Consider the following 19763-nt stretch of genomic DNA (forward strand, 5'->3'; position numbering starts at 1 on the left):
CTAGATCTGTGTTGGCTGTTAATTGTGTTTCTAAGTCATCCAAATTGAGTTTGCTCCATGGTCGATAGGTGTATGTATGTAAGTAGTTGTGGGGTGTGTTGATTTGTGGAGTTGTATGTTGGAAAGTTATCAAATGGTGGTCTGACCAAGTGATTGGCGTGGTGCTATGAATAGTAACTAGTTCAGGCTTAGCAAAAATGACATCTATGATGTGACCAGCGATGTGTGTGGTATTGTGTACAATCTGATGTAGGTTCAATGCGACTAGGCCAGTGGTGATAGCTTTTGGATGGGGCATATTGGGTTTGTCAAACCAAATCCCCAAGAATGCATAGGTTGGAGTATAGTGTAATAAGGTTTGAGACTGTGTCTAGAAAAGCATCTGGGAATGTGGAGTTGTTAGGTGGAGGTCTGTAAAGGAGGAGAAAGTTACAGGAGGAAGTTGGACTAGGGTGGCATCTGGTAAGGAGGGCTTCACAACCTTGTATGGAGATGTTGTCTGTTTGACTGAGGTTCAATGCCTGTTTGAATATAATAGCTAGTCCACCTCCTCTCTTGCCTATACGGTTTTGTGTGATGGTTTGATAGCCTGGAGGAACGGCTTTGTGCAACACTGGGGCCATGTCATCTCCCAACCAGGATTCAGTTATGAAAAGTAAGTCAGGTTGTGTGTCTGTGAGCAGGCCGTAGATGTGGTGCTTGGTTTTTTAGAGTGATTGAGCATTTATGAGCTGGCAGTTTAGAAAAGGTGTGTTAGTGGTATTGTTGTTTTGTTTAGGAGAAGGGTAAGTAGTATAATGTGAACTTGAAGCAGGAGTGTTGCTAGTTGTGATAACTGTTTGAGGCTCACAATAGTCTTGCTTTTCAATATAGTGTTCCTCTTCCAGCAGGTTAAGGAGGCATTTTGTTGGGTCTGTGTGTGTGGGTGGTGGACTTGGTGGCTGAGAGAGCCATGAGGAGTGTACTGTTTTTTGTAGGGTGGTTTTATTATGTAATAGACAAGGGGATGCGAGGTTGCTAGGAGTGGCATGTTTTTTATTTTGTTTGGGTTTGTTTAGTCTGGATGGATTATGGGTTAGGGGTGGTGGAGGAGCATGTGGATCATGATGTAAGGCTCTAAATTGTGCAATGGAGGAGAGGTGAGTGAATGAAAGTTGCTGGGTTGGGGTGCTTGTGGTAGGTGTTTGTGAAGAGTGAGAAAGTAGGGGTGGAGATTGGATGGAATTTCTATTCTTTGTGTAGTCCTGAGGGTGGGAGTGGGTATGACGATAAGTGTAATGTAAGTTTGTGTTGCTTTGATGTGCTGATGTTTGTGGTCGGTATTGTTTTTGTGGAATAGTGAGAGGGGATTTTGGTGTAGTTGTTTTTGGTGAGGGATTTGTATGTGAGTTAGTGCTGGTGAGTGGAATTTGAGTGTTAAATGGGGTGTTGTGTTTTGGAGATGAATGTACGAGGTGTGTAAGAGGTGATGGATGTGTGTCAGGGGAGTTAGTGTTAGTTGCGATGACTGGAAGAGGTAATGTGTGGTGGAGTGAAATGTGGGGATTGTATGGTTGTGTGTAATTGGTGAAGAGAGGGGAAGAGTGTTTGTAGATGGTGTGTTTGAAGGCAGGGTTTGGGCATTGTTATGATGACAGGTGGTCTGTGGAGCAAACAGCGGATAGTGTTGTTGGTTAGTATGAGCAGAGAGTGTGTATCTGGAAGGCTGAGAGAAATGTATACTGTAGTTTTGTGTTGTGTGGGTGATGGCAGGTTGTGTTAGTGGGAGTGGACAGAGTAGTGTTTGCTGTGAGAAGGCAGGTGTTTGACTGTAGTAGTTGTGGGGGATATGTGTATATGTGTTGGGTGATGGGGCAATGCAACCTGTCTGTGGTCAGTTTATGATGCATGAGTTGGATGCCTTTGTAGAATATGTGTTTGCATGTTGAGGGATGTGTAGGGGCTGAAACCATTCCTGGTCAATTGAGAATTGGGCAGCATTTCTGGCCCTAGTCCCTACCTGTCCGTAACAGGCCCAAACAGGCAGCTGCCCTTGTCCTCTCGGCCCTGGCTGAAACGCCCTGAGTCCTAGCCTTTAATAGCCCTACTGGCCAATAAGAAGCTGGTCCTAAACCTAGCCAATCCAATTTCAAGCCCTGATTCAAACAACTAATGGGAGACCCAGCCCTGCTCACCAATCATAGCCCTCTTCCTGACCACCAATCACAGCCCCAGCCCTAAAACCAGCAACCAATCAGAATCCCAGCCCTATCCACCAATCACAGCCCTAGAACTAGCAACCAATCAGATTCTCAGCCCTATCCACCAATCACAGCCCTAGAACCAACAGCCAATCAGATTCTCAGCCCTAGAACCAACAGCCAATCAGATTCCCAGGCCTAACCACCAATCATAACCTCAGCCCTGGAGCCAGCAACCAATGAAAGACCATCTCCCAACAACCTATCACAACAACATATGCTACAACCAATAGGAACTTATATAAGGAGCAAGTTAACTGTTAAACTGTTAAATGTTATGTTTAGCCATGTCATACTGGGACACTGCAAACTCTCAGCTACAGATCTGTGATCCAGTCTTTTTTATCAGACGCGGTGATCTGTTTGTGAAAGCATTCTCGCTCAGCTCTTTACGTAGCTTGCCCCCATTCGGGAGGAAAGCCCTCGCAGAAAATGCAAGTCTTGCATCTTACAGAACTCGTTGTGGCGCTCTTAAGACCTGAGGGCAGAAGCAGGAGGCTATTTCACACACCACAAGTTGTACTCTAGAATGTGTGAACTCTGTTAAGTAGGGCGTGTGATATTTGTAGAAGTAATAAGAGCTAATTTTATCAGTTCTGATTTCAGTCCAGCTGTTAGGGTTCCAGAGTTTACCAAAATTACTGTTTAAAACTCTCTCATGTCATGGTTATTATCAATGTCAAAATGTAAACATCGCTGCCAGTAAATTCTTTAACCTCTTAGCTGCTGGGCCTTTTCCCCCCCAGTGCTGAGCCCTTTTTTGGCTATTTGGGGTAGTTTGCGCTTAGACCTTCATACCTTTTTGTACACATAAGCTATCCATGCCAAATTTGCGTCCTTTTTTTCCAACATCCTAGGGATTCTAAAGGTACCCAGAGTTCCTGGGTTCCCCTGGAGGAGACCAAGAAATTAGCCAAAATACACCTAAAATTTCGTTTTTTTCAATAAAAATGGGAAAAAAGGGCTGCCGAAAAAGGCTTGTGGTTTTTTCCCTGAAAATGGCACCAACAAAGGGTTTGCGATGCTAAAATCACCATCTTTCAGGAACAGGCAGAGTTGAATCAGAAAACCACATTTTTCAACATAATTTTGGTATTTTACTGGGACATACTTAATTTTTTACTATTTTTGGTGCTTTCAGCCTACTTCCAGTTAGTGACAGGAATGGGTATGAAACCAATTCTGGATACTGGACAGCTACGCATTTCTGAACAGTAGACAAAATTCTGAATTCAGAAAGGGGTCATTTGTGTAGATCCTACAAGGTTTTCCTACAGAAAATAACAGCTGAAATAAAAAAATATTGAAATTGAGCTGAAAAAAACAGCCATTTTTCTCCACGTTTTACTCTGTAACTTTTTCATGCAATGTCAGATTTTTTAAAACAATATACCGTTACGTGTGCTGGACTCTTCCGGTTGCGGGGATATATAGGGCTTGTAGGTTCATCAAGATCCCTAGGTACCGAGAGCCAATAAATGAGCTGCACCTTGCAATGGGTTTTCATTCAATTCGGTTTATACAACAATTCATTTGCTGAAATATAAAGAGTGAAACATACATATCAAGAAAACCTTTGTATTTCCAAAATGGCCACAAGATAAGGTGTTGAGAAGCAGTGGTTATTTGCACATCTCTGAATTCCGGGGTGCCCATGCTAGCATGTGCATTACAGGCCATTTCTCAAATAGATGTCTTTTTACACACTGTCTTACATTAGGAAGGAAAAAATGTAGAGAAAGACAAGGGACAAGAACACGTTTTGTGCTATTCTGTGTTCCCCCAAGTCTCCCGGTAAAAATGGTACCTCACTTGCGTGGGTAGGCCTAATGCTCGCTACAGGAAAGGCAATATGGACACATTACATTTTTACACTGAAATCTGACGTGTTTTTTGCAAAGTGCCTAGCTGTAGATTTTGGCCTCTAGCTCAGCCGGCACCTGGGGAAACTTACCAAATCTTTGCATTTTTGAAAACTAGACACCTAGGGGAATCCAGGATGGGCTGACTTGTGGGGCTGTCACCATGTTCTGTTACCCAGAATCCTTTGCAAACCTCAATGTGGCCAAAAAAACACCTTTTCCTCGTATTACGGTGACAGAAAGTTCTGGAATCTGAGAGGAGACGCAAATTTTCTTCCACCCAGCGTTCCCCCAAGTCTCCCGATAAAAATGGTACCTCACTTGTGTGAGTAGGCCTAGCGCCTGTGACAGGAAATGCCACAAAACACAATGTGGACACATCACATTTTCCTAAAGAAACCAGAGCCGTTTTTTGCAAAATTCCTAGCTGTGGATTTTGGCCTCTAGCTCAGCCTGCACCTAGGGAAACCTACCAACCCTGCGCATTTTTTAATACTAGACACCTAGGGGAATCCAGGATGGGCTGACTTGTGGGGCTCTCACCATCTTCTGTTACCCAGAATCCTTTGCAAACCTCAATGTGGCCAAAAAAACACCTTTTCCTCGTATTACGGTGACAGAAAGTTCTGGAATCTGAGAGGAGACACAAATTTTCTTCCACCCAGCGTTCCCCCAAGTCTCCTGATAAAAATGGTACCTCACTTGTGTGGGTAGGCCTAGCGCCTGTGACAGGAAATGCCACAAAACACAATGTGGACACATCACATTTTCCTAAAGAAACCAGAGCCGTTTTTTGCAAGATTCCTAGCTGTGGATTTTGGCCTCTAGCTCAGCCTGCACCTAGGGAAACCTACCAACCCTGCGCATTTTTTAATACTAGACACCTAGGGGAATCCAGGATGGGCTGACTTGTGGGGCTCTCACCATCTTCTGTTACCCAGAATCCTTTGCAAACCTCAAAATGTGGCAAAAAAACACTTTTTCCTCGCATTACGGTGACAGAAAGTTCTGGAATCTGAGAGGAGCCACAAATTTCCTTCCACCCAGTGTACCCCCAAGTCTCCCGATAAAAATGGTACCTCACTTGCGTGTGTAGGCCTAGTGCCCGCGATAGGAATAGATCACACAACGGTCAATATTGGTCCTTACATGAGGCAACTGTTGACCCTGGAGTGATCCATTCCTGACGCAGGCACTAGGTATAGGCACTCAAGTGGGGTAGTGTTTTTATCAGGACAGGTGAGGAATCACTGGGTGGTAGGAATTTTGTAGATTCCAGCATATTCCTGTAGTTTGTGTGACAGAAATGCAAGAAAAATTGAGTTTTTATTCATCATTTCAGCTTTGCAGGGTATTCTGGGTAAGAAAACTTTGGGGAATCCGTTCAAATCACACCTCTGTGGACTCCCCCGGATGTCTAGTTTCCAGAAATGTTTGGGTTTAGTATGTTTCCCTATATGGCCCCCGAATCCAGGACTAAAAACACAGGTGCCTGCCTTAGAAAACCAGTTTGTTTTGTGATAGATAATTCTGATGTCTCCATAATACGATTTGGGCGGTGGAATTTGGTGCCAAACTAAATTGGGGAGCTCCCAAGAGAGCACTCCCTCTCTGTGCTTGCCGCTGCATTTACCGGCTCCCTGGGTTGGGCTAACCCACTTTTGCCCTGTTGCACAGACTGTGCTTGCGAAGGGACAGCAGGACTGTCCCCATCACCTCCCTCATAATTTACTGGAAGAGGAGTTATCCAATGGGACTTCTCCGACTGAAGAATCACTTCCAGAGTCTGCGCCATTGTCCTATCCCTCAGATGCTGTCTTAGTATCTGCTGTCTCAGTCTCTGATCCTATGTCAGAGCTGTCCTCTATAACCCGAGTGATGGCGTCAGCAGCAGTCATACATCAAGATGCCATCTCTGCTATTAGCTAAACTGTTGCTCTAAAACACTAGCCTACGTAGACAGTCACATAATTGCTGGTGTGTTCTTTCAAAACACTCAAAAAACACCTTGTCACATACCATTCGTCACAGTCTTTAGCACCTCTTGCGCCCAGTCCAACAATCATTATTAGTGCTCCCACTCCCATGTCGTCCTCCTCGGATTCCCTCATTACCATCCAGCAAAAGTGCCTTTCATCTCTCCATAGCCGCCACCCATCCCGCGCATTTATTTCATTTGTATTATAGCGTAGGAAATGGCACACTTTACTAATGTACTCAGCTATTTACATAAAATACAGATTTGCTCTTTGCAGTAGGCATATAAACCTTCGGCGCTTCTCTATGGCACTAAAACTGCCACTAGAGAAAAGTCTGATCCTTTTGTAGCAGAAACATAATCATCAAACTTTTTTTATTGCTGCCTAAAAGCTACAGTTGAAATGCGTCAGATGAAGTATGTGCATTGCTTTGAAGAAGCAAGCTGCAACTACAAGACAGCTTGTGGCAAATTTTATGTATATATATATATATATATATATCACTTTGATATGTGGGTCTGGTTTTCCTGGGGGCTGATCGCAGCCCCTAGGTAAACCACACATGCATTGATGAAAAGTGATATATATATATATATATATATATATATATATATATATATATATATATATATATATATATATATATATATATATGAGAGAGATATCTATATGTAGATAGATATATCTAGCTACATGGATTTATCTCTAGATAGATATCTAGAGATAAATCCATGTAGCTAGATATATCTATCTACATAGATAGATATATCTATATAGAGATATATATATGTATAGATCTATATATATATAGATAGATCTGTATTTTTTTTAGTAGTTTTATGGTTTCCTTGGGGGCCAAAATGGCCCCCAGGGAAACCCTACAACTACTAAAAAAAAGTATTGCCCCCACAGGGGGTCACCCTGTCCACGGGCGACCCCCTGTCAAATTATTTATTTTCTTTTTTTTAAATTAACCCCTGGGGGGGGCGCGTTCGTGCGCGATTGCGCTCTAAGCGCCCCCCAAGGGGCCACCAACCTCATTATAAAAAATAAAAAATGCCCGGGGGGGGGGGCAGGGGGGTTGTGCAACATTTTCCTAGGGGGCCGACCCCCCAAGTGAAATCCCTGGTATCTAGTGGCGTTTCCTGGACCTCGAGGGCCAGGAAACGCGTTCAGGAAGGCCTCGTATGAAAGGGGAGAGTCTGACGTCACAAAGGGTGGGGGGAGACACGGAAAAGCTTCCGTGTCTCCCAGGTAGTGGGAAATAAAAAAAAATCCTCAGTTGGAACGCACCCGAGGATTTTCTTACCCCCTCCCTAGTGTCGGCCACTGGTCGTGTGGGAAAACAGCTTGTGAATTTATGTTTCAGTTACTGGTAACTGAATACACGCTCAAATTCTGCAAATTAGCTGTTAAACTCTAAATCAGGTCTACGACTGACAGCATAAATGTAATTGTTGAAACTGTTCTTTGTAATGACAAGCTGAAACCACCTATAAAACATAAATGATTGTTCACCTGGCTTGCTTTCGAAGTGGCGAATGCTTTGAGCAGTAATTCTAGTTACGAACTTGCATTTTTAGATAATACACAGCAGATGAACCGAGCTTTTGACAAACACGGTGTTTGTGTGCATGTTCAGGGAGCCAATAGGTGGTTATCGATAGAAGCGGTACACCTGGGAGTTGGCTGTGAACCTCACTAGAATGATAGTGTTGCAGAAATATAATATTAATCCTGGTCAGACAAACGCACAACACTATTATTGACGTCTTTATACAGAGACTTCCGTGAATTAGAATGCAGATGGAGACTTCGATAGGAGGGGGGGGGGACGACAATCATGTCCATCAGCACTCGTGGCGCCCTGTGCGACAATGTTTGTTGGTGCCCCCAAATGACCACCTCCGGTATGGATTCCCTCAATACCACCCTCAAAATGCCCTTTTAGACTCCATAACCACTCTCTCTCAGATGCTTTTAATTAGTTCTGTAGCGCCATTCATAACCGTGTGGGCTGTCAGAGCACTTTACATTGTAGACACGTTACTCCGAGACAATCAGTCATATGTGGGTAAATCAGTGTGTAAGAAATGTCTTTAATAATACTTGATTCCTACCCAAATGAACCCTTTTGCAACATTAGGATAATGAAAGACAGGGAAAAAAAATCGTAACACTCTAATCTATACCTAGCTGTGTGCAAGCAGTTCTTTGATGACAGTTAATAGCTTACTGTTCTGTTTTAGGATTTTAATTTATAAACGGCAAGTAACAAAAGGACCTCTCTGACAAAAGAAGTAACACCCTGACCTACTACCATTATATGCACTTGGTGATCTGATGGTACACGTTCTTTGCAGCAGGCACGTTTGACCCTCTGCGCTACCTTAAAACTTCCACTAGAGAAAACTCCAATCTCTCTCCAGGCAGAACAATAATCACCTGCGTTATCTTAACATATGAATTTTTGCCTGAAAATTGTTGTAGGCAAGGAACGCTGCAGCAGGTGCTTTTAAAACTATAATATATCTGCAAACTTGAATCCCCCACCTGGTGCGGTGGCACCGGTCGCACCGCGTACAGGCGACCGTGTCCATCAATCTTAACTGCTATGGAAAGTACTTAACATTTTCATGTGCCTGTGTTGAGCAAATGTTTCTGAAGCTGAAGCTAGAAAGAAAATCTAATTCATGAATGTCTGAACCCTTGTGGGTTTCCGTTCTGCTGAGTTACAGCATACGCAGCATACGATAGTTTTGGGAGGTGGGGATCTATGGAAAACGATAGCAGGTTGTTTGTACATTTTTGTGAGCATGATTACAGGGAGCGTGTTGTAATTCAACTACTTTATTATATTTGTTCTTTCAAAGCGTGATTTGCCTACATTGTCTGTCACTTTGTGGTTGCTCCATAAAAGGTAATAAAAAAAATAACCTATGAGCAGCTTTAGTGTGGGATGTCTTCATTTTTTATCATAAAGGTGATTAGATCTTCCGGTTTCAACTGGTTTTGGTACATTGTTCAAATTCTGCCTTTTGCTTGTATAGTAGAAGCTGTATCAGTACGATCAGTTTACCTTTGTTATTTGTTTCTCTTGTCCAATAGTTTCCTCTTGCTCCTGACTTGGGTGTTTGAGGTGCATGGAAAAAGTGGTGCTCCGATTATGTTGCTTGTGTTTACCACACATAGTAGGCTCAGATGTGCAAAGACGGTCACGCTGGTAGAAAACGCTGAAGGCAATATTGGTCAAGCTAGAGAACTCCATTATCAAAACAGGTTGACACAGTCGGAGCCAGTTAAATAGTAGGGTGGTGTATCAAATTGGGACCAAGGGTATAAGCTAAAAGAGCCTACAGTGTGTAACAGCCCAGTCCGTAACACAACTAAAGAAATATTTGGTCACTCTAAGCTAACTGTAGTGATTAAATAAATCAGTTATACCAGAAATGACTCATGTTATACAGACAGACCTTAGAAATTACAACAAAAATCTAATATTAAGTAAGCACCCCAATGATAGATACTTTAGGATTCCTCTAGTTGTATAATTGCAAATATCCAATCTTCCCATCCACAGTAACCAATTGCCAACCTCCCCGATCCTAAACTGTAGTAAGCTGTTAGGTAGGTGTCATTTGCAAGTGCCTTAGTACTTTACTTTTAAATGTGACTGGAGGGCCAACATAAGTAATTGGTTCATTACTATGGTATTAGAAAGTACAGTCAGAATTTACTATATCACAGCTCTCTTTCATATTTTAGTTTTATGAAATAGTATTCTGCTTTTTCTTTTTTTCAGTTTCTTACTGGTGCATTCTCCACCCATTCATCTAAATTTTGAGAATTGTATATGATAAGTAACAGGGAACAAGCATCGCCCGGTGACACATCAGAATAGTTATTTTAGTTGTGAAGTTTTAAAGAAAAATAAAGTAAAATATATTGTTTCTATATATATGACTTTTCTCATACATGCTACCCCCTTTCACCCCACGTACTTCACAGCTTTACACCACACCCATTCTGGTGAACGTCAAGCACTAGAATACGTGGAGCACCTACTTTGTTGTTTAAGTTAGGTTTGCATTGCATGTCCTGGAGCACACCTGTAGCGCCCAAGCGGACACTTTTTCAGTAAAATGTATATGTGCATAATGTACACATATAGTAGAGGAAACTACAAGCATGGCACACACAAATAGCACGGCTACTTTCTTAATGATTTGTCTCTGGCTGCTGCAGGTTTTTAGCAGCTGTCAGGGGCTGGCCCATAGTCTTGTTAGTTCATTATGGCACACTTTCAAAATTTAAATTTTATGTAGTTGCTAAGGTATGATTTCCAAAAATAGTTTGCTGTTTTAGATTTTAATGCTGCTTTCTGTTTTTTTTGTACACATTTCTGCACTGAATATTTTGGTCTAACAAGTAATGGGTTCTGAATTACCATGTCATAAGTAAACGTATCTGCTGGTTTAGCATTTCTACCCTCTGTTTTGGAATACTTACGGATAGGTTTCTCTCTTGTGTCCCAGATACCAGTGGCAAACACAGAAATTATCATAAATGTTGTAACTTCATTATGCCCGCAGTGCTGTAGCATTGTGTCCCATGCCGCTTATCTTGGAGAGGTTACAGAAAGGATTATTTACTTCCTGGCGAAATAAACGTTGTTATGAATTAGGTACTTTATTATTCCACTCTTATAAACGTCCCTTCTGCAAGAAACCTATTGAAATGGATTATCAGCAGTGAGAAGTTGATAATGTCCCGAACGCACCTACCATTCAAGAAGCCTAACTTTCTTTTTTATTTGGTCTGACTTAATACTTGTGTATTTTATGCAGATAGCTTTTATAACATTTGTTGTGGCAAATCTCACAAGAGAAAAGCAATGCAATTGACTTGAATTCCCAGTAGAAAATGTCATAAAGTTTGCAAACTAAACTGCCTTTTTATGATTCTTAAACAAAACTTGCTGTCTTTTATGATTTCCTCTTTCAAGTTATTTGTTTTTGTAGAACAGTTGTTTGACGTAATAATTCCCTAATTGTTTTTGGAGAATAGGCCAGTGCTCATTCAGTTCAATAAACTTGTAAGTGTACAATACAAATTCTACCGAACTAATACAAATTTTGATAAATAAAACAATATAACAGCACATAGAAAACAAGTCGCTTTACAAATCTAAGATTTTACAATCAATAAAATATACATAAAAAACCTAAAAGGAGAATACGGTATTATTGTGTTGTGCACAAAACCCCAGATAAAAATTGGGAAATAAGAAAGCACAGTTTTGGTGTGACCTTGAGCTCCAAGTATAGATACGCCGATCTGATTTGCATAAATCTGCATGCAGACAAAATAGGTTTTAAACATTTTTATGGCAGGGCAGACAACTTTAGGCAAAGCAGAACTATGTGCATGGATTTACAGATGGAAACATTGTCACAAGTACAAGGGGGCAGATTAGATTGAGAGTTCCAAACACCTTTTGCAAATAACAGCTGATGAAAAATGTTCAGTCTCGGGAATGTTAGGCGGCACCAATGGTAGTTGGACATGTCCAGAAGTAGGTAGGGCTCCATTCCTGGAATTTGTTTGACCAAGACCTAAGCTCAAAACGACTATTTGGCTATGGCTACGCTCTCTCTTGCAGCAGCCACTCTCTGGTCAAAAGCATGCTTGACCCCAGTTAGGTCCTTTTTAACAATGCCCAAAGTATCTAAAAAAAAGATCTGGGTGAGCCAATACAAGAAAGGCTTACTTAATATATGAGATCCATGGTATCTGGGCAGCTTTATCTAGGGCCAGGCAGTCCTGAAGGATGAGTATTTAGGTGTAGATCTTCCCTACACCAAACTGCGCACCATAGAAGCAGGGGTGAATTAAGTCGGAAATAAAAGCCAGGCACAGTTCCTCATGAACAATCTCAGCAGGGGTGCCCTGGCTTACAGCCAAAAGATTACTCAGAAACCTGTATTTTGTCATTTGAATGAAATCCATTTTGGCATGCCCCCAGATTTCACACCCAAAAGTGGCCATCGGGATACAATTGGCCTTGTAAATCTCTAGCACAGGTTTTAGTGGCTTATGACTAAGGCACCTAGCAAAATCAAGCCCTCCAGCAATGGCTGTTTGAAGTGTTCTAATAGTGGAGTCCAGCTAAGGCTGAAATTCAGCAGGAGACCCAAATAAGAGAAGTCGGCCACCCTGCATAAGACCTGGCCCTGTGCAAAGAGACTACAGGTTTTAGTGTAAAGACTGATTTTTTTTTACAATTTGTGGAATGATCCAGATTATTCATAAAAGCATGAGTGCATCTAGAAGGCATTGCAGACTACTGGCTGTGCATGCAATTAAAACAGCATCGTCGGAGTAAAGGAGAACCGGGGTAAGTCTTCGTCTGACATTTATGTTGATATTAATTAAAGTGTCCTCCAGCATCGTGATGTTCATAATAAATAAAAATGGAGCTAGAATGCACCCTGCCGCACACCCCTTTTAAGTTCGAACGGGTGGGTACACTCAAGGTTGGATCCATATCTAACCACCCAATGGTGCCCATCATGAAGATTTCTCATAAAAGCCACAAGGGCTTGATCACCCCCATATACTCAAGCTCAGCTCAGAGCTTCACCCTATTAACTCTATCGAAGGCTGAATTGAAGTCAATGAAGGCCATGTGAATTCCCCCCTTTGGCCTCTGTGTATTAGGAGATCAGAAGATGGAGAATAAAGTTCTGTTAAATGGTGCCCATGCCGTCCATAAACCCATATTAGATGTTGGAGAGAATAACCCTCCCATTCGTCCATGTGCCAAGCCTCTCCAAGATTACCCTTCCAATGATATTACTTTTACATCAATTAAGGAGATGGGTTTATAGTAGGTCCATCTCTATCTCCTTTCTTAAATATTGGGACGATGACAGCGCGCTTCCAAGCACTGAGGAGGGGGCCTTTGATGGCTATGTTAGCGTAAAGAGTAATGACCGGGGCCCACAAATCCTCCAGCGATTTCAGAAGGTCATCCTGGACATCATTGTCCCCAAGAACCTTACCTAGTGGAAAAGAGTGGTGGGCGAGTCTTGCCTCCTTCATCTTAAGCGTGAACATGTCAGTTGAAGGGGTAGAGGTGAGTAGAGCTAAAGGCGCTTGGCCCTCCAAGTCATTAAGACCTGTAAAATGATTCGCCCAGGCCTGGGCAGGAACCATGGCCACCTGGTCTGACAACTGGTCTTCTTTAAAAAAGGAATAATTTAAAACAGGCCAAAACCTGGCACTGTCGTTCAGGGAGCTCACTAACACCAGATGATCCCTCAGTTCTTTCTTCAACTCCAGCTTCCATTTGTCAAGAGCAGCTCTAAAAGCTGCTCTAGCAAGTTTAATAGTGGCTCTGTCCTGTGGTATACTTTTTAATATTGTCACAAACACCCTTTTTACCCTGACACAATGGTTGTCGAGCCATCTACATGGTTTAGGGGGGGCCCTCCCTCCCTAGGGTCTTTTTAGTCAAAGTATTGTTAATGTGTGTACTTATGCGTTCATTCGCTGTAAGAATCTGGGGATCGGAGGGATTGTCCTAGAAGCAAATATCAAAGTCAGCCTGGCATGCTTGGATCATAAGAGTATTAAATACCTCAGAGATTAATTTCCCCCATTTTATCCTGCGTCCCTGGTCATTTGGCTTGGTTAGGGCATTGTAAAAATCAATTAATCCCTGTGTCTTTTTCCCCAGATAAAAGTTGCAGTCAGAGGGTTGTGGGCACTGTGTATTCCAAACTGGTGTAAAAACTTACAGAAGAGAAAACCCCCCTTGAGACAGTAGATAGCGGAGCCAATACCATGGCCTATAAATGTAGGTATAGCAGTAGACTGTTCAAGGGCTTTTTTGGAGAGGAGGTTTACAAGATTATTTTTGTGGTCAAGTCATTTCACATGTCATCCTGGGGAGTATTCTTCATATGGACCTGGACTTCCGAGGGTACATCCGGATCATCTGTATGATACAAATGGCACTCCTTACAGGGATGGAGATTGAAATCCCCCAATAAAATGAACACCACAAACTTAGTTGAGGGGGAAAGAAAGAATAAATCAAGAAGATTGCCCGCTTCAGAGTACATCTATTTTCTGCTTCCCATGAATGGGATTGTAAATCTTAATAGAGAGGCTGGATAAGTGGTGGATGAGGGGGCAAGAAAATTCCCTCAAAGTAGGAAGAAGTGGGAGGAATCAGTGTGGGATTGAATACCAGGTCTAGTTTAACAAAAGTGACTAAGCCCCCTCTCGCTTGCCCACTGTGGTAGGGAATACCATTTACACTAAAAGATACATAGCCATTCAAATGTAACATGCCACTGATGTCCCAAGTTTCCTGTAGGTTAATAATATCAAAATCTGAGAGAAAAGCAATCAAGTCAGGATCCCCCAGTTTGCCCTGATCACCCTCTATATTCCATCTAAAGATTCTTAGCTGCTGAAAGGACATAATAATATTTGGCGGGATGTAGTTTGGGCAGCTGTGGCCAATCAATCTGAAGCATTTAACCTACTTAGCACCTTAAAGAGATTGTGTGAAGAGGGGGAGGGTACTGCCCATAGGAGGAACTGGATGTGTTTGACATCAATGGACGGGGAAGGACCTCCCTCTGAAGGCACCCCCTACTGTCTTAGGCTTATAAAAGAATCCAAGCGGAAGGACAGAGATGGCAAAAGGGGTGGCAGGCATGAACATAACATCTCTTAAGATGGTGCGTGCTGTGAAAGGATTAGCAAAATTCACAATAATACAATCCTCCTCCATGGACTTTGATGAGGTCACGAACCAGCTGGTTCTCCTGAGCATAATGATTTCATTGTTTAGCCATTGACTATTCATATTGGGGAGCCTTTTGCACAGCCAATGCACCACCTTATTCTCAACTTGGATATATGTTTCTGATTCCGCATGATTAAGTGTGGGTACATTAGTAAGGACAGCCACATATGGTGTGCAGGCATGGAGAAGCTAGGTGGCCACTTCATTGCATTTGGAACCCAGAGACGGCTTATCTAGTGGATGAGGGTGCTTGCTCTGGTTGTCAGGTGCCATAAAGATTTGACAAGGGTAGGTGTTCGGGTGTGGCTGAGCCCTCATTACTTTTCTTGTGGCCAGAAGCCAGGGGGAGGGGGGGGAACAGGTGGAATCATGTGGGAAATGGTCAGCACCGAGCTGGGCACCTGGCTTTGCCCCTCCCCCATTATAATGGGAGAGGGTGAAGCACTTTTCACTGTACTAGGGACTACCGGGAGCCTAGAGGGAACCACAGAAGAGGTGGACAAAGATGTGCATTCCTGGGATGTGGAAGGCAACTGCTTTGAAATATCCTCAAATCTCTTTCCTAGGCTGGTGACCTTGGCTTCTAACTCTGACGAAGGACGTCTAGGGGCCTTAGGATCTTGCTTTCCAGTTGAGTGAGAGTAATGGATGGAGAAAAATTCCCTCCATCTGCTGGGAATTTACCCCTTTTCTTGTCTCTACTCTATCTGGTGCCTGATTTAGATAATACCTGTGTCTCCCCTCATGGATTTGGGTTAGCTCCATTCCCCTTTCCCCTAACCCCCACTCCCTTAAAGCGGCTGATCTAGGGCCCATACTATCCGTCAGTGGCTTTGCGGGTGGCTGGGAGGAAGATCTCAATGATTCATAATTTGTTGTGGTGGTGGCTAAGGCTTGTGGCTGATCCAGAGAAGATCCCACAATATTGATGGGAATATGGTCTGGAAGAGGAATGGTGGTCCCCTGAGGCCTGTTGGGAGTTGTTCCTCCATGTTAGAAATTTGCTTAGATAGTGCCCCCACTGCATTGGAGAGAAATAAGATGGTATTACTCGTCCTGGGACAGTTGTCCCTTGTGTTAGTTGATTCCCCTTTCCTTTTACCCATGCTTCTCAGGTCAGAGGTCAACAGTACTGGAGAGAGTAGATGCTGAAAATCACAAAGAAACAACCCAGCAAAACACCCCCAGAGCAAAATGAAAACATAGACACCAGGTCTTGACCCCTGGTGTAAGAGTCAAATGTCAAAGCCAGGGAAGAAGTAAAACATAAGGATATAAGGCACACAGTATGGGACTGGGTCTAGGAATCCTCAAAGAATAGTTAGACTCTTTCAGTCCTATAGATGGAGACACTCATAAAGTCACGACGACTCACCCACAAGGTTGTAATTCCAAGAGATGTGGCCCAGCCCGGCATCCTCCTGTCGCTGACGGGCACAAGATGGGCCAGCCCTTGGCCTAGGCGTGGTCCATGCTCATCGGGACTGTGAGGATCACTTTATAGAGCTAGATGGAGTGATGCAATGCAGGTGAGAAAGCACCAGGGAACACCTCCTCGGCTGCTGGATCCTGTAGTCCCAAGAAAGCTGCAGTTGCCAGTATCCCGCGTGGCAGGACAGTGAGGAGCACTTTATAGTGCTAGATGGAGTGATGGAGTGCAGGTGAGAAACCACCAGGGGCTGCCTTCTGGGGCTCTAGGCTGCTGGATCCTGTGGTCGCAAGGAAGCTGCAGTTGCCGGGGCTCATTTGTTTTTCTTTCACCTTCCAAAGTGTTAAGAGTATGACCCATCTGAAGGTCTGGCCAACCATTTGTATAAGTATTTTAGCAATCCAGTTGCCCTTTGAAGTCTGTACCACGGATTGGTAAAACATCTGTGATTACTCCAGCTACTTATTTGATTGGTTGAAGAGGTTTTTTTAGCCCTTCTTGTAGCAGTTGAAAAGGTGAATGCCTGCCAAGAATGGTGATGAAAGCACTACTTGTGTCAAGATACTAGAGCATTTCTATGATATTTTCTGTAATTTGAACCTTGTGGCAAAAGGATTTTCCCAGCATTGCCATCTTCTTAGCTTTGATTTGCCTCTATTTTAGAGATTTAATTTGGGTCTTGAACAAAATGAGATCCTATTGATGAGCTGGGAACCATTTACGTTCATGCTAGATAGAACTGTGCAGATAACTAAATTGTCTCCTGCAGTCTGTGTCCTCCATACACCACCTGAACATGCTCCATAGGAATTTGGAAAAGCCATTCTCCTGCAGACTCATGGCAGGGTTCTTTTCCATGTTCCCCTAGTGGGAAAATGACTTATGGTCTTTTCAGGACTAACTTTACAGGCTGGAATTACCCTCCAAATATATGTGAATACTCATACACTTATAAGTTTTTATTGAGCTGGCATGACTTCAAAGAGCAGACGTCAATGCTGGTAGATTGTCAGCAGGAGTACGTTTGTTTCTCAATTCCATGTCAGTCGTGTACAGGTATTGCAAAATAGTATGTTTAACATTCCATTCAGTAGCCTGAAATAGGGAAAACACAGTTTCCAGTGGTCTTTGTCAGTGCAGCAAATTCTGTATTCTGAAAACCTCATCTATAATCATGTCCAAGTCTGAAGCTGTGTCCATGAAAACCTGCTATTGACTTTGTTCAGCCTCTGCATGAAGATGTTAGATGCACTGTTTTTGAAAGCTGTCCCATCACACAGCCTCCGTTGTTATGCAGTGTTATGGGTATGAACCTAAAATACACCCCAAAATACCCTCCTTTTGTGTTTCTTTTTTTGTTTTCTTTTTAGCTTTTCATTGGCTCTTGTAGCCATTAATGTTTTCTCTAGAATGAGCATCTCTCTCAACATACATCTTATGAAAGAGTCTGAATGCCATTGATGACTCTGAGGGTTATGGCTTCTTCATCATTGAATTCACCAAACTTGCAGTATTTGAGAAGCATGTCAAGTCTTTCAACAAACTCATCCATCGTTTAACCAGCTTGCTATCCCGCTTGATTGAAAATGTACCTTTCGTAGTAGACATTCCGTATTGTATTGAACTTGGAACCCAATGTTTCTTTGATCTGACGGTACGATATTGCATCAGTCTGTGAACTTTCCTTCAGCACTTTTTACTCTGTCCTGGGCAAGGTTCTTTAAATACTCAACAATTTACTTGTCAGCTACTTCTAGGGCATCTATAAAGTCATCAAACAGCTCGATCCACACTGTCCATCTGGTGCCATTATTTTGCTTGTTGGTGGTGTCATAGGGCAGTGGTAGTTTCAGGAGCACGGCTGTGTCATACTTCACGCTTTTTTCTACCACCGTTGAGAGCATATGCTGATGATGGCCACTCTTCACCTTGCCCAGTAACTTCTGCAAGCACTGGCTGTGTGCTCGCACTTGGGTCATTATGTCTGATTCAAGTCGTAGATAGTCTGTGTTATGGCACACCACAGAATTTCTTCTTTCAGCCTTACCAGTGGATTCTGGTGGACTTTTCAAATGCCGTCCTCAGGAGGGCCTTCCACTTCTTTGAGGGCCATGTAAAAGCTGGAGTGGAGGAGTGACTCCACACACACCAACTTTGAATTTCTTCTTGTCGATGTGGTTGCACGTGGCATGCACAAGCAGTTTGCTGTATCATTGTAAACTCTTAGAGAGAGCAGTCTTGTTTCTTGGGGGCACAGATCCTCTATTCTTTGCATTTATTGCAGCCGCTCCAGCCAGGAACATGTAAATGATCACATCACACATGGAGCTCTGTAACAAACATCTTTATTCCTCAGCATACAGTCACAGACTACTCTCAGATCACGTGAACCGTTAATAACCATGCCTTAACACCTCCCAACAAGTTACGCAATTCCTCTTTGAGTCTGCCTAGAACCGCAGTGGTCTTAGCGCACAGTCTCATGATAATACAGACTGGATCTTTGCTAGCTGTAAAACTACTATTAGCTAAAACACTCTTTTTATCTGAACAAGAATGCTGATAACATCTAGGATCCAAGCAGGTTTTAATGGTGGTCGCATGTCCTTCAAAAAAGATGTAGGCTTTTAAAAGCAATTATCCATGTTACTCTAGGAGAAACTACTTTGACAGTATATGGTCAGCCTTGATTCACAGCGCCTCCTTAATCTTGTTTTCTTACCACATACTGCAGTTTACACTGTGGCTGCTACCAATACTAGAGATATAGTTTGCATTGATAATTACAAATCTTTTTTTCTGTTAGTACTCTGTGAAATGTTATGTTTTTCTGAATAATTTTCATTTGTGTTATAACTCAAATACACAAACTGTGGTTTAAATTATCGAGCCTTTTATGCTTATCATATACACAAGTGCATTAGAAACAGATTTGTTTTTCGTGCGATTAGGAGTAGACAGCAGGTTGTTTTGGAAAGAAAAGCGTACACCCAGTTGACTTTCAGAATTATTTCAATGCTTAAAGATTGTTTTTCAGGCTTAAAATGTAAAAATGGTAGCGATGACTGTCCATTGTTGCTGCTATTGAAATAATCATGTTCTTTTCACCTTTCAGTGTTCTTGCAGTAATGATATGGTACAGATATCAATGGATATCTTCGTGAAGAAATTCCAGCCTGAAAAATATCAACTCTGGAAACAAGGGAAAGATGTGTACAGTATCGATCACACAAAGCCTACGCCAGACACAACCCCAGAGTTGAAGGCGTGGCAACAAAGGAGAAAGAAAATAAAATCTCGCAAGAGGTAATTGATTTCATTTTTCTGAGCAGTCAGTCACGTTTCTAGTCGCAGTCACGGGCATAGCTATCGTTAGTGCAGTAGGTGCTAAAACTAGAGTATAAATGAGCAATTTATTTGCTTGCATTA

General features: G+C 42.6%; 1 protein-coding gene across 2 annotated transcripts in view; it reads left to right on the forward strand.

Moving 5' to 3' along the window:
• KDM4C (lysine demethylase 4C) overlaps positions 1-19763 on the forward strand; it is a 1395856-nt gene that overhangs the window by 664749 nt on the left and 711344 nt on the right. For both annotated transcript variants that reach the window (XM_069230128.1, XM_069230129.1), the window contains exon 9: positions 19450-19640. In XM_069230128.1, coding sequence (XP_069086229.1) covers positions 19450-19640 — 191 coding nt within the window. The remainder of the gene's footprint in view (positions 1-19449; positions 19641-19763) is intronic.

This window comes from Pleurodeles waltl, chromosome 1_1, assembly GCF_031143425.1.
Source record: "Pleurodeles waltl isolate 20211129_DDA chromosome 1_1, aPleWal1.hap1.20221129, whole genome shotgun sequence".
NCBI classification, from domain to species: domain Eukaryota; kingdom Metazoa; phylum Chordata; class Amphibia; order Caudata; family Salamandridae; genus Pleurodeles; species Pleurodeles waltl.